This window comes from Eublepharis macularius, chromosome 13, assembly GCF_028583425.1.
Source record: "Eublepharis macularius isolate TG4126 chromosome 13, MPM_Emac_v1.0, whole genome shotgun sequence".
Lineage (NCBI taxonomy): Eukaryota > Metazoa > Chordata > Lepidosauria > Squamata > Eublepharidae > Eublepharis > Eublepharis macularius.
This window is the reverse complement of record NC_072802.1, coordinates 12367981-12382053: the sequence shown is the minus strand read 5'-3', so window position 1 is coordinate 12382053 and position 14073 is coordinate 12367981. Positions and strand designations below refer to the sequence as shown.

The following is a 14073-nucleotide window of genomic DNA, read 5'->3' as shown; positions in this document are numbered from 1 at the left end:
TTTATCAGAAAGTATCTTTGGAACAGTGACTCATACAGAAGTACAGGGGTAGGCTCTGTGGTGGGTGACTATCATTCCTGCATATTATAAAAGTAAGTTTGGGGGGTGTGAGTAAAAGTGTGCTTCCAATTTAATTTAGAAAAAAAGTTTACAAGATTATCAGGAAATTTGGAAAGGGTGGTTGAGATGTGTTTCTTTGTTATTCTGATCAACAGCTTTTCCTTTCATCGGTTTTTGTGGTTGTTGTTGAGAACCTGTGTGGTTCAGTGGTTAAAGTAGCCCTGTATGCAAGTTAAGCTGACCTTGTGTACATCTTTCATATATGTGCATTTATAGCCATCTTCAGATGCATTTATAGCCATCTTCACGACGGACTTCTGCCTATAAAAAGAAAGAAAAAGGAATGGATATGAAATATGGACTCTTTCTATGAACTGTAATACTTACCTTGAGATGAGCACTGGTTTGGCATTGTATTCAGACAAATTGTGGCATTGACCTTGTTTGAGGAATTAATAATTTGGAGTATTAATATCCTATACGGATTAGTTATATGAGGCATTTTGGTGTATATTGTACGGTTGTTGTATATGTTTATATTAACTGCACTTGCACTTTAAAATTAAAAATTTATCGAAATTTATACAATTATTTCAGGTCTCTTAGGACCTTAGGTCCCCTTGGATTTGTTGTTGTATGAGATCTGCCCCTTTGTTTCCTTAGTTTTGTGATCTTCAGATGTTATGCCCAGGGTGGATAAAAATCAATGATTTTTAAAAAAACAAAAACAAAAAAATCGGATTTTTTTATTTAAATCGGATTTTTTAATTTAAATCGGTTTTTTTAAAAATAAAATGCTTTTTGAGGAAAATATATTACCATCCAAAGGTTATTCCATCATGAAATAAAGATTAGTTTTTAATTATGTAGAATAAGGCTGTATATGTTTAATTTTTTTGGTAAATAAATTCCATTAATCCATTCACAATGTCATGCTCTTCCAGAGGTTTTTGTAAGATTATTGGGCAGTTTCTCTGCCTACAAGATGATATCACAGATGCTTGGTTTTGCAGTTCTCAAAACTGAATTTGTGTCAGCTCAGCAGAGATCACATGCCTCTTCTTCACAGCAAAAATGTTATAACATGAACAGAGTTGAGAAAAAGACCTTAATACTATTGTTCTACAAACCTATGAAGACAGAATCAACCCCTCCAGTGCTAAGTTTCAAGAAGTTCAGTGAATAGAAACAATATTTTTCTGATTGTTTGGAGTGGAATAGATCTGCACAAGAAGAAACTAAGTGTGAGGAGGGAGGGGCAAGCAGTACAAAATGAAAGTGAAACTTTTTGAGCTCAATACTGCACAAGTCTTTGGATCTTTCGTGTGTATGACCTGAGGTTTATCACATTCTTTCCTTGGAGGAAAAAACCTATAATGGCAGCAGGCTGTAAAAGAGACCCAGTTTGGGAATACTTTAATGAAGTTCCTTTACCTATCGGTAAGGCAGGCATCTACTTGCATATTAAAGTTATACCAGCAAGAATTAGTCTTTATGTAGAAAACTATGATTTAAATCAAGCCTTAATGACTAGTGATTTAAATCGTGATTTAAATCGTGATTTAAATCAGTTTGATTTAAATCAAATCCACCCTGGTTATGCCTGTGTGTATTGGGAGCCCTACGATGTATCCAATACGTGCGGCTGCTGTCTGCATAAATTGGGCATCACATGAATTTTCTGTGCATGTACAGCATACATGCAAAGCAATATATGCATAAAAATCCATAGATCGCCCAATTAACCAAAATCACACATATTAAATCATTGTGGGGATCATGTGCTCCTCATAGGTATGGTCAGCAGGGTCCCAGTACATGTGGATATAATGTCTAAAGAATACTCAGTGTTTGTGCAAAGAAATATGAGAGTGCACATTCACTGTAATGTTTGAGCAGGGCCAGTGCTGGACTTCAGTCAGGGAGCTGGGTTCAAATCCCCTTTAAGCAACTAGCTTCCTTGATGATACTAGGCAACTTCCTTGCTCCCTGAAGGGGGTATTATGAGGGTTGGGGAGGAAGGACAAGGCATCCTTGTTCTGAGCTCTCTGAAGTAATGGAGGGAGGGAATGAAAGAGTAGTCAATATTGTGGCATTTATGTAGCACCACCAATGTACAGAGTGACATGTAAACAACAGAGTCCTCTCCATGAGATTGTATTCTAAATGTTGATAGGAGAAAGACCTTGAGTTAAGGTCTTTCAGATCACCTGCTACCTAATCCTTTAACTGGAGATGCTGGGGATTGAACCTGGGACCTTCTGCATGCCAGGCAGATGCTCAGTCACTGAGTTGCATTTCCCTCTCCTGCATCTGCAGTTTAATACTCCTTAGAGTAAAGAGTGTGGTCCCCATGAGAATGATGAAAGCTGCAAAAACAAGCCACCAACAAATAAGGTAGCATTTACTGAGTAGTTGAGGGACTCCGCGTGTAGGCAAAGAAATACAGCTTGGAAAAATGCCAGGCTTGCTTCAACTAGGGATGCAGAGAATTTCATAGTAAGGGATCTGGTAGCACCTTTAAGACTAACCAACTATTGTAGCATAAGCTTTCGAGAAAACTTATGCTACAATAAAGTTGGTTAAGTCTTAAAGAAGCTAGTTGACTCTTTACTATTTTACGACTACAGACTAACATGGGTAACTCCTGTAGATATAGTGAATTTTATGTAAGCCCCCCACCCCAAAGCTGCACGTGCACAATGATTCTGTCAATTTCACTGTTAAGACAGAATAGGGTGAAGCAAATGGCCCAAAACGCCATTAATAGGTTGATGAACAAGTGAACATCTGTAGAATGTAGAGCCAGTTTGGTGCAGTGATTAAGAGTGGCAGGATTCTAATCTGGAGAGCTGGGTTTGATTCCCCACGCCTCCACTTGAAGCCAGTGGTGTGACCTTGGGTCACAACTCCCTCAGAGCCCTCTCAGCCCCACCCACCTCACAGGGTGATTGTTGTGAGGATAATAATGACACACTTTCTAAACTGCTCTGAGTTTGGCATTAAGTTCTCCTGAACGGCGGTATATAAACTGATTACTGTTGTTGTTGTTATTACTGTTAGAAAACCTTGCTCCTTGTTCATGACTGGTGATCAGGACATGAGTTAAACTAGTGGGTGTTTGAGAAACCCTAGGTTCAACTTCTGCCTTCATCCGTGCCTGTTTCATAATGTACGGGTCCTCAGTGCCTCATCTGTCATAGATGTCCTTTCAAGTAGTACATCTGCCTCAGTATGTGCCATCATTAGATGAGATGTTCTTTGTGTTCTTTGCGTTGTGGGTTTTGTTCAATTCATTTGCAAACATGGGTGGGGAAGGAGTCAAAGGTAGTAATGAAAGAGTTAATGTGTTCTGCAAGAAATGTAGCAGACTCCTCCTAAAACGGGTTCCTATCGGAAAGCAGTGCCCGGTTGGTGTCCTACATCTGTCTTCTAAGCTTGGGTCACTGAAAGATGCAGGCTCTGTGTGTTTTCTTCAATTCCCTTATCTCCTGGTTCCACCTGTTGGTTAATTAGCTTTGGAATTTGTAATTATTGTACACTTTGGTTGTAATTAAAATCAAGGGTTTATTTAATGGGGCTGTGAAAGGTCTGAATGGCGTGTTATGGCTGGGGCCAGCCCAAGGGCTTTTGATGCCCTAGACCAGCTGTGAGTTGGGTGCCCCCCCCCCCAGCACAGCCCAAACATGCCCTGAGCTGCTGTGCCCTGTCATGCCTGGACACAGGTGGGCAAGGAAGTACTGCTGCCTATCGAGTCTGGCGGTGGCAGAGCTGGCAGATGCCTGCTCTTCCTACCTCCTCCTTTGTAGTGCTTGGGGGTGGGGGAGCATGCCGAGCAAGCAAGCCCAGCAGCCAGCCCCACCGCCAATCATGCCATACGCCCAGGTGGCAGTGCTGGGACTGGGAGATGCAGCCCAAGGCTGCTTCTTGCCACCTGCGCATTTCTTTTGGCATCTCTGGTGCCTCCTGCTGTCTGCTGCCCTACGTGGTTACAGACGTCATGTGCATGCTGCCAAAGGGCTCCATGGGCCATATTCCTCCCTTGTAATATGCATTTTCACTTGCCTACAAAGTGACATAATGGTCTTGTGCGGTATTCTTGCCCTTGGTCACATCACTGCTGGGTGGTGAAGCACACAAGGAGGACACAGCACAGGTAGGCTGTTTTCAGCTGCTATTTCATATAAATACAGTGTAATCTCATTAACAATAAATATCTAAAAAGTCTGCAAAATATCCATAATCCAGTATGATGAATAATAGACGGCCAGCAAAGTCCATAAATGATGATGTGAAACCGACATCCAGCAGAGGGCTTGTCTTGGATTCTTTCTTTCTGTTTCTCCACTGGCAAACATGCAGTCTCTTGTGTGTCAATATTCGGCGCACCCCATAGTATGGCTGTGCACAACCTCATATCTGTCACGGGACTTTCGAGGAGCACAGAACTGCCATCCTTTCTTAGCCCCTTCTCTTTACATCATTACTGCCCCTTGTGTCAAGGCATCAGAGGGTCACCGGCCTGAGCCACTGTAATCGCTTCTGCTGAGGCTGAGCGTCAAAGACATTGGAGCACGTGGTTTGGTTTATGGTTCGTTGCTCTGATTTGCAGAATTCTCTCCTGGCCTGTCCCCTCTCTATGTGCGCAGTTTCCAGGTATCCGCATCCCTTCTCATCCTTGCAGGTGTTCTCACCACCCATCCGGAAAGGCAACAAAACGGCTTAGAATTAGATCTGAGGGCTTCAGCTGCTTATTGAGTATGTCTCCAAAACTTTTGGTAGCTAAAGTATACACTGTGGGGATTAAAATTGGAAAGCAGTTACCATTTGTATGTCTAAGAAGGTTCATTTGTAGTGCAGGTAGGAGTGAAAATCACGTACCCCCTGTGGAACGCACTTGCTGTGATTTTGTGCAAGCCATGGTTCTTCCTCACTGTTTGAAGAGGAGGAACTCAAAGAGTGGTGCATCGCATATCTAAAACCCAGTGGCTGCTCGTGGTTAGCATGAAACCAAATTCAGAGTGCGGGTCAAGGGGAAAAAGGTGCTCAGCAGCAGCAAGAAGCATGATCCCCACCCCCCCACCCCCATAACTAGGGCGACTGCTTCATCGTTTGTCATGTATCCCCTGTGGCAGAAATTTTCCCCTCCAAGTTTGCAGCCTGCATTCAGTGTGATATAAATCATAGATGATGTTGATGTTGTGGGAGGGGCAGGCTTTTCAACTATGAATGATTTAAATGACACCTGATGCGGAGCCTGGCGGAGTTAAAAGCTGATTAAGAGGCATGGGCAGAGCAATGAATTATGCAGAGACACAGCAGGCACCCTTCTTTGCGAGGACTTAGTACTCCCAGGAGCCTTCAATTATTTATTGACATTTCTTTTTCCTGGCCCACTAGCAGTTCTGTCCCGGCTGACAGATGGGAATTACTGGTTTAATTAGTAGATTAGCTGCCTAAAATTTAAGGGCTGGGATCCTAGATTATCAGGTCAGGAGTTTGAAGAAACTTCTACGTAGCCAGGGTGTGAAAAGGTTTTCTTGCCAAGGAACCAATATTTTCTGTCTCCATTTGCTCCATTTTTATTGTGTCCTTCTTCCAAGGATCCTCCGTTGGTATGGAGAAAGGCAGGTATGTGAATATTGTAAATAAAAGAATGGAAGGTGATGTACATGCTTGTACATGCGCCTTTTCTTCTCTTTGTGATCCTTAGAATAACCTTGAGAGGAAGATTAGAAAGAGGTTGGCCAACAATTATTTAATAGAATATTATGTGAGAGATTTTAAAAGCTGACAAAATAGCCACAGAAAACCCTTACTATAAAATAACTATTTTCAAAAATAGACTCAAGCAATTTGGCACCTGCCCTGCAAAGACTTAAGACCAAGCCCTCTGGGCCTTAGTGGTAAGTGATCTTTTTGTTTTCATCAGCGTTATGAAAAACACTGTTAACTTTATTACAGGTTATATATTAGCTAGTGCTTGCAAGTTTTGATTAACCTGTTGATATCCTGCTCCTCTTGCTTAGCTGAGGCATCCCATACTGCTGTGACTGAGGGATGCAATTATCTTTTGTTGCCTCTTATAAAGAATGCTATGAGACATAAAGAGTTTTTTTAAAGCCCTCTGTGCATATGTTCCACCCTGACCTGGATAAGCCCAGGTAAACTCGTTCTCCTCAGATCTCAGAAGCTAAGCAGGGCTGGCCTTGGTTAGTAATTGGATGGGAGACCTCTAACCAGGACTGCAGAGGCAGGCCATGGCAAAGCACCTCTGTTCATCTCTTGCCTTGAAAACTCCAACAGGGGTCGCCATAAGTTAGCTATGACTTGGTGGCACTTCCCACCATGTGCATATTCTCTAGCTTGTAGGTTAGGGGTGAACTGGCCACTCTGATCCTGGTCTCCTCCATAAACCTCCTTTGCACATCCTTAGAACACCTGAAAAAGGCTTTAGTCATTTTAGTGATTCCAAACTTCATAAAACTATTCTGAAAGGAATGGAGAAGTTCCCCCCCCCCCTCCCCAAGTAGATGGGTGCTGCTAGAGTTGCTGCTGTCATTACATTGATAATCATTTTTCATATCTGGAAATCTTTCAGTACATGAAGAGTAGGTATAATGGATCCCTTGGTAAAATTCCCAGTATTTCCCCCAAGTTTGCATGACATTCCTCTATTTTCTCAAAGCTCTCCTTCGGAAATGCAGTGATTAAATGAGGGAATTCAGCTTTTATCTTAACAAGGCAAATTGCTTTTAAACTGCAAGTAGAAAGGCTTAGCTAGTAATGTCAATATTTTAAGAGTCTGGGCTTGCCTTGCCAGCTAAATTAGTCCAGCGAGACCATTCTTGTTGTCATGTTGGCCGTACACTTCTAATGTTTCTGATTGATACTCTTCGGAGTTTTAGTAGTTCAGCTTCGGAAGTACCTGGTAGGAGACTCTAACCACATGTCTCAGGCTTGCGCCAAGAGTTCTGTTTTTCCAGACCCCGCCTTTTCACTCCTCTCTCTCTGGCTTTTCCCAGTAGGCTGTGAGGGGTGCTGAAGATGTCAGATAGCCTGGATATTGAAGAGAAACCTCCGGCCCCTCCTTTGAGAATGAACAGCAACAACCGTGATTCTTCGACACTCAACCACAGCTCCAAACCTCTTCCCATGGCACCCGAAGAGAAGAACAAGAAGGCTCGGCTGCGCTCCATCTTTCCAGGAGGAGGGGATAAAAGTAAAGTATCAGCCATGCATGAGGCGGCTGGCCTTTCTGTTTTCTGTGGTGTCAGGACTGCTTTTTTTTTCATGCTTCAGCTACTTAAAACAAGGCCCGTCAAAATCTACAGAGCTTTACGGAGCCTTGCATGTTTCAAGCTCTTCTTCCGTCATTTGAGAAAGAGTCTGGTGCTTAATTTACTTTGGATTGTTGGCCAGGACGATTCAATTACACATTAGGCTTCTTAAGCAAGTTAAATTTGAGGTGGCTGGAATTTTTAATTGCAAGCACAGAGCTAGAAGACTGGGGTCTAAAAGGTGTTTCCAGAGGTTCCAGCAGGACCTGTGAAGCTTTTGGGTTTCTTTTCTAGGAAGGGCACAGCCCTGTGACAGTTTGTCCTGCAATAGGAGTGGCTGATTTAGCGGAAACCCAAAGTCCCCTTAGGTGTAGGGAGCTAGTGGCAGGTTGAAATGCTAAGGGGGGTCATGTCTTTCCCCTTGTGCAAAATCGCGCAAAACTCATGGAACGAGAGCGTCTTCATGGCACGATTTTCCATCTTGATTCCATTTCATGGCATGATTTCTGATGTCATTGCACCACGAAATGGAATCATGATGGGAAATTGCACCATGAAGACACCGTCGTTCTGTGAGTTTTGTGCGATTTTGCGCGAGGGGAAAGACGTGTGAAAACGGCCTAGCTGTCATTTGGTTCCATTTTTTTGGCATCATTTGAAAGGGATTTGGTGAGATAAAGGCTGGCTTTGCTTGCACTTTTAGATCTCAACAGACAGCTTAGTTAGAGGTGGTCCCTACGAAGAATCGACAGGCCATGTTGATTGCTATTTATATGCACAGTGGCAATTTATGTGACCGCTCTGACATGCTAACTTGCAGTTAGCCCTTGGGGCTCCTCTGAAACGTGGCTAGAATTGTGCATGTTGTAGCCTCCTTTGGAAGGGGCAGCAGCACACCGGAGAGGTCACATTTCTGCATATCCTCTCCAAGAGAAAACATGCGTGAAACTTCCCCACGGGGGAGAAATGGTTAATAGGCCCAGCTCTCTGTTATGCTAACCGAACCTAGTACATCCCCTAATATATGTATAAAGCAGGGAGCTTTATACATAAATGGGTGGACCAGTCGAAGTTTTTAACTCTTCTCCAGAAGCAGTTTTAAATGGTTCAGTCCCAAACTCAGCTGTTTCATACCACCACAGTCTTACCAGGCACGTGAGAGTTCTTGTGCGTGCATTCGGGGCCTGTGTGAGGGACACAAGACCCTTTGCACGTGAGAATGTGGGGCTGCTCAGTGCAGCACCAACGGGGGGTGGGGGGTGGGGGGGTGGCAGGGTAGCAATTCTTGATGGGACCAGCATCTCAAGCCAGAATGTGCATGGGATGGCTGGAGGTACCCCACTTTCTCTATCGTGCTCCAGACTAGAGTCGTTTTAAAAAATTATATTTGCCTTTCTGGTTCACTGGAAAACTGAAAGGGATGAGGATGACTTTGCTTCCAAAGGTAGAGGGTTCCAGAAATTGGGACAGCGGTTAAAAGGTCCCGAGTCACCCTGTCAGGTGGTGAGTGCTGTCCATCCACACCTCTGGCTCTCTGGAAGGACCAGCAGTGGCTCCTGTCAAGCTTTCTGGGCCAAGGAGATGGGTGGGTGCGCAGCTCAGAAGCACCGCCTGTGGCAGCCGATTCCCTGCCTCTTTGCCTTGGGAGATTGCTGGCTGCTTCGCTCCTAAAACAGGGTCACTGGGGCAATGACTGGAGACTTGTGGGGTGGAGAATATTGATATTTTTGTAGCCAAGTAGGCAGTTGATAGAGAAGAGAGCTGAAAAGAGGAAAATCCATCTCTCTTTAAACTGTGCCAGGTCACGAGCAATCATGGGAGAGGGTGTTAGTAGGGTTGCCAACTCCAGCCTGGGGAATGCAGTGCCTCTGGTGGGGAGGAGTTTGGGGAGGGATTTCACCTAGAATGTATAGAATATCACTGAGTCTTTCCTTCAAAACTGCCATTTTCTCCGGCAGAACTGAACTGCATAGTCTGGAGATCAGATGTAATTCTGGGAGATCTCCAGGTCCCACCTGGAGGTTGGCAACCCTGAGTGGGAACCAGGCTACTCCCTGGCTTATAGAGCTGCTGTGGTAGATAGAGGTGCAGGAGGAGACTACGGTGGAAATTTCTCTCCCCTCCCCGCAACAAAACTTCTTTGCAAAACCTGAGATTTTTGATATTATGGACCAGTAGTTCAAAATTAAAAATCTGACACCACCTTGTATTGTGTAATGTTTAGCCCTGCTGTCGGGTGACGCTGCAGTCCTTCGTATCACATGACGTGGCAGCTGTGCCAGCATAGGGAGCCAGTAGCATTTAGTGATCCTCTGTATGGTGAAGCCAGCCTTCCCATATAGTATGTACCAGATTGAAGGCAGTTGTCAGGACTTGCCAGGTATTTCCCCAAACACTTCACTGCATCACTCAGGTGTATGAGTTGAAGATGTTTTATTAAGGGTTAATGCCAGTATCAAGCTACTATGACAGTGGAATTGACTGGAATGCCGGAAGCTAGTAAGGCACAATCAATTATAGGGTCATGTCCCCACCCCCAGTGGGATAGAAAGTCAGTCAAGAGTTTTGGCACACAAGGCCTGGGAAGAAGGGAGGGGGGAGAAAGAGGAGTTCAGTCCAGTCTCTGTGTTGAAGTCAAGGTCAGGTTTCCCAGCTCATAAGCCAAACATCTCTTCTGTAAGATAAGCAGTCAGCAATAGTGCACCAGAAATCAGACTCCCCTCTGCATGTACTCAGAGGCCTATTACTCTAGCAAGATACACGTGGACACAATCAGTGCATGGCAGATATGCTTCTCTGACAGCAGTGCTATGAGAAGACTGGCTTCATTTCTTGGGTGCAGAATGTCCCTGAAGTATCCAGAGCTTCAGGTAATAAATAGCCTTTATTGAATCTGTCTCCCCTATCCTTCCTCCAAGGAGCTGTTTATTTTATTTACTTAAAACATTTGTTAGCTGTCTTTTCGAAGAGTCTCTCTACACGAAACATCTGATGCGTAAAGAACATGTGTTGGGAGGTGCAATGGTAGCCAGGAAGGGTAGTTTAAAAGGACAGAGCCAGCGGCAAGGCAAAGCTCTATACACTGGAGTTGTATGAATGGGCTGTGAAATGCCAGAAGGGAAACTTCAGCCCATTATAATATCTCTTCTCTGGAAGGCAGCTCCAGCCCATTTCCATTCCTCTCTGCCCTCTGTTTGCGATCCCACACAGTTTTAGACTGGAGAGGTAAAATTGACAGAGACTTCGGGGAGGCGAAGATAAAATTAACAAACCCTCTGAGGAGCAATCTCTGCCAGCTGTGTCTTTTTAAACTACGCTTCCTGGTTAACCTACACTTCACAAACACACACCAAGGCATCTCGTGTAGAGAGACTCTAAATTTTGGCACTTGCAGCTTACGATAGAAATAAAACAACTGTCATAGAAAGATAGAAATGACTACAGTTTAAAATCGTAATTTAGGACTGCCAATAAATAGAAAAAAACCAAACGAGTCAAATGCTATCCTAAATAAAAACTTCTTCAGCTGCCTCCTGAAGCTCAGCTGTGCGGGGGGCCAGGCGCACCTCCAAGGGGATGCTGTTTCATAGTTGTGGGACTGCCACCAAAAGGCCCTTTCTTGTATTCCCTCTGTGAGCTTCTTTAGCTGATGGGACATTCAGGAGGGCCCCTGTGATCTTAAACCCTGGGCAGAAAATGGTCTTTCAGATACCCCAATCCATGTAGAGCTTTACAGCCCAAATCCAACACCTTGAATTGTGCTCAGGAGGGGATCGATAGCCACTATAATTGCTATAATATTGGTGTCACAGGCTCTCAATAGCTAGCCCCTACCAGCAGTCCAGTCGCAGCATTCTGCACTAGCTGCAGCTTCTGAACATTCTTCAAGGGTAGCCCCAAGTAGAATGCATTGTAATAGTCCAGTCGAAATGAGGCATGGCCCATTGTGGCTAGGTCCTTACTGAAACAGGAACAGGTGCAGCTCCTCATCCATTATACCTTTACCACAATTCTTTGAGAGTAGGTGTCATATATGTCTGCCTGTGTATCTGCCATAAGTATTTTCTGTATTATGTGCTTTGTACTGATCCTCTGAGAGTATGTGAAGTTGCATATTGGTGGCCTGTTAGGCTGGGAGTTGCTTATCTTTCAGGTGCCTACTGTGGTATCTACTTTCGTTTTTGCAGCCGTTTGAGAATGTGTCCTTGAGTGTCGGCTTGAGCCTGGGAACTGAAAATGACTTCATTTTTCCTTCTCTCCTCCTGTCTCAAACCCCCTCCCCCACCCCAGCTCCTTCGCGCTAGAATCCTAACTGTTCATATCCAGAAGGTGGGAACTTTCCCTATAACTAACCCCTCCAAACTTCTACATGTCACTTGTGCCAATACCCTTGTCTGTGTATGCTGATGCTGATGGATCTCTAATAAAGTAACTTTAACTCATACCCTGGAGTGTGTGCAGTGGAGTCCTATAGGGATCTAACTGCCAGAACCTGACATTTTGGCAGAAGTTCTTTAGATCCTTGGGCCTCATCTCCTGAGCCTGCTACCTGCACCATGGCGGAAGCAGCATACCAGAGAACTGACGGGAAGCCAAAGGAGTCTACCACCAACATCATACAGACGCTGGCCTCTGTGGGGGGAGGACTGGGAGCGATTCCCAAGATTGGGGTGAATCACAAGGACTGGCTGCTAACTACTCCCTGTGAGTGGGTGCCCCGTAGGTCCGGGAATCAGCAAGGCCAAGAGGTGAAGCTGAGGCAACAAGGCAAGCTGTTCAGCCAGAGCATGATTGACCTTGAGGAACTTCTAAAGAGGGATCCGGGGGGAACCCGAGGAAACCTCAGTAATTCCAGACCAGATCCAGGGGGTTCTGGACAACAAGAGGGATGATAAGGTCGAACCAGACAACTACCTGGAGCCTGATAAACCCCTGGGAACTCCCGTCAGCTGTGATGAAGAGAGGGACCCGAACAAGGGACAGGACAACCTTGAACCTCCTAAGAAGGCGGATGAGGAGCGACACAGAGAACCCCAACATAGCTGAGGGCCTACAGACCATGCAAAGTGATATATGGATCATCTAGGGGGAGTTGGGCAACCTCAAGACTGACATGAAGCAAGTGATGGGAGGCCTACAGGAGCTGATGCGCCGCCTGCCCCCCCCCAGACCACCGACCGGACCAGGGCCATGAGGCGCACCAACAGCCCTGCCAAGATGACCCCCAGTGAGTCCACCACCCTGAGGAGCGCCCATCGTGCCACCGGTGATACCTCCTGCCGCCCCACAGCCTCCAGGAGGTCCGGAAGTCCCACCAGGGGCTCCCCCACCCACAGGATGGCGTGTTAGATGCCTCCTTTGAAGGAGACCCCGAGGAACTAGGATTTTTCCTAGTACAATGATGGAATTCTTCCAAGAGTGGAGCCACACCTTCCCAAACGAACACAGCTGAGTAAGCCACTTGGGCTCACGGTTGGGTGGCCCAGCAGCCAAGTAGTATGTCATCCTGTATGAAGCTGGAGCCCTGGAGCTGAATGATTTGGAAACGTTTGTGTGGGCCCTCCGAGCTCAGTTCGAGGATCTGTTAGAAGAGGAGCGGGCCAGAACCAAGTTGAAATGAATAAGAAGGCAGCCGGCCCGTGTGAGAGAGTATGCGGCGAAGTTCTGGCAATATGCAGCCAAGGGGCGGGACTGGATGGAGGGGATCAAGATTGAGTTCTTCTGGGCTGGGCTGAACCTTGACCTGGTGGCCAAAGCCCTGGTACAAGATGACCCCAGAACTTTGCTGGGTTGGATCCAACTTGCGTGTGAGGTGGAGAACCGGGAGCAAGTAGCTAAACGTCTAAAGATGCAACACGAAGTGGGGGTTCGGAGAACCCACCTGGAGGGAGACATGAGAGAGAAGAGGCTCCCAAAGATGCGATCCCCAGAGACAGAGAAGGCCATCCATATGAGAAGGGGCCTTTGTTTCCCATGTGGGGGAACTGGCCACTTTGCCACCGAATGCTCCAGAGGGAAGAGAGAACCACCGGAAAATCCTCCAGCTGTACGGAAGGCTGGAATATCAACAAGTAAACTCTCCTGTAAAACCTCTAAGAGACGGAGTGAAGCCGCGACCGGCCTGGAAGTGGAAGGAAACCTGGAACCCTCAAGCGGGGATCCTTCCGAGGAGGAAGAAAAAACCCCTGCGCCGGCGGGAAACGCCAACGACCTGTCGTGAGGAGGCCCCGCCGGCAGGTCATAGAAGAACCAGCACCCACAGAGGTGAGACCAAACGGTGCTTTACTTTACATTCCAATGACTCTAGTTAATCCCTGGAGGGGGACTTACATTTGAGTGCGCACTTTAATTGACTCTGGGTGCACTCGGGACTTGATTGTCCCCCGCACTAGTCATGGGTTTGGTACTAAATGTGTGTAACTTAACCCACCCCCTAATTTTTGAGCAAATGGATGGTTCTCGAATGAAAGGGGCTCCCCCCGAGTTATGAGACTGAGCTGACCCCCAATGGTAATGGGGAGTCATTGGGAAGTCAGGAACTTCATAGCGAAACCACCAAATTCCCTATGGTGCTGGGGATAAGATGGCTATGAGATCATGACCCATACGTACAGTGGAAGACAGGAGAATTATGTTTTGGGAGGGGAAGCTGCCAAGACCATGTATGGGACAAAGAGTGGGGACCGACTGCACCCCATCTCCCGGAGGTGGCGTTATTAAGTCAAGAGGAGCA

At 45.9% G+C, this 14073-nt stretch overlaps 1 protein-coding gene across 1 annotated transcript in view; it reads left to right on the top strand.

The window, feature by feature from the left end:
* PAK3 (p21 (RAC1) activated kinase 3) overlaps positions 1 to 14073 on the top strand; it is a 131086-nt gene that overhangs the window by 62076 nt on the left and 54937 nt on the right. The window contains exon 2 of the mRNA XM_054996192.1: positions 7086 to 7282. Within this exon, the coding sequence (XP_054852167.1) occupies positions 7108 to 7282 (175 nt within the window). The 5' untranslated portion in view covers positions 7086 to 7107. The remainder of the gene's footprint in view (positions 1 to 7085; positions 7283 to 14073) is intronic.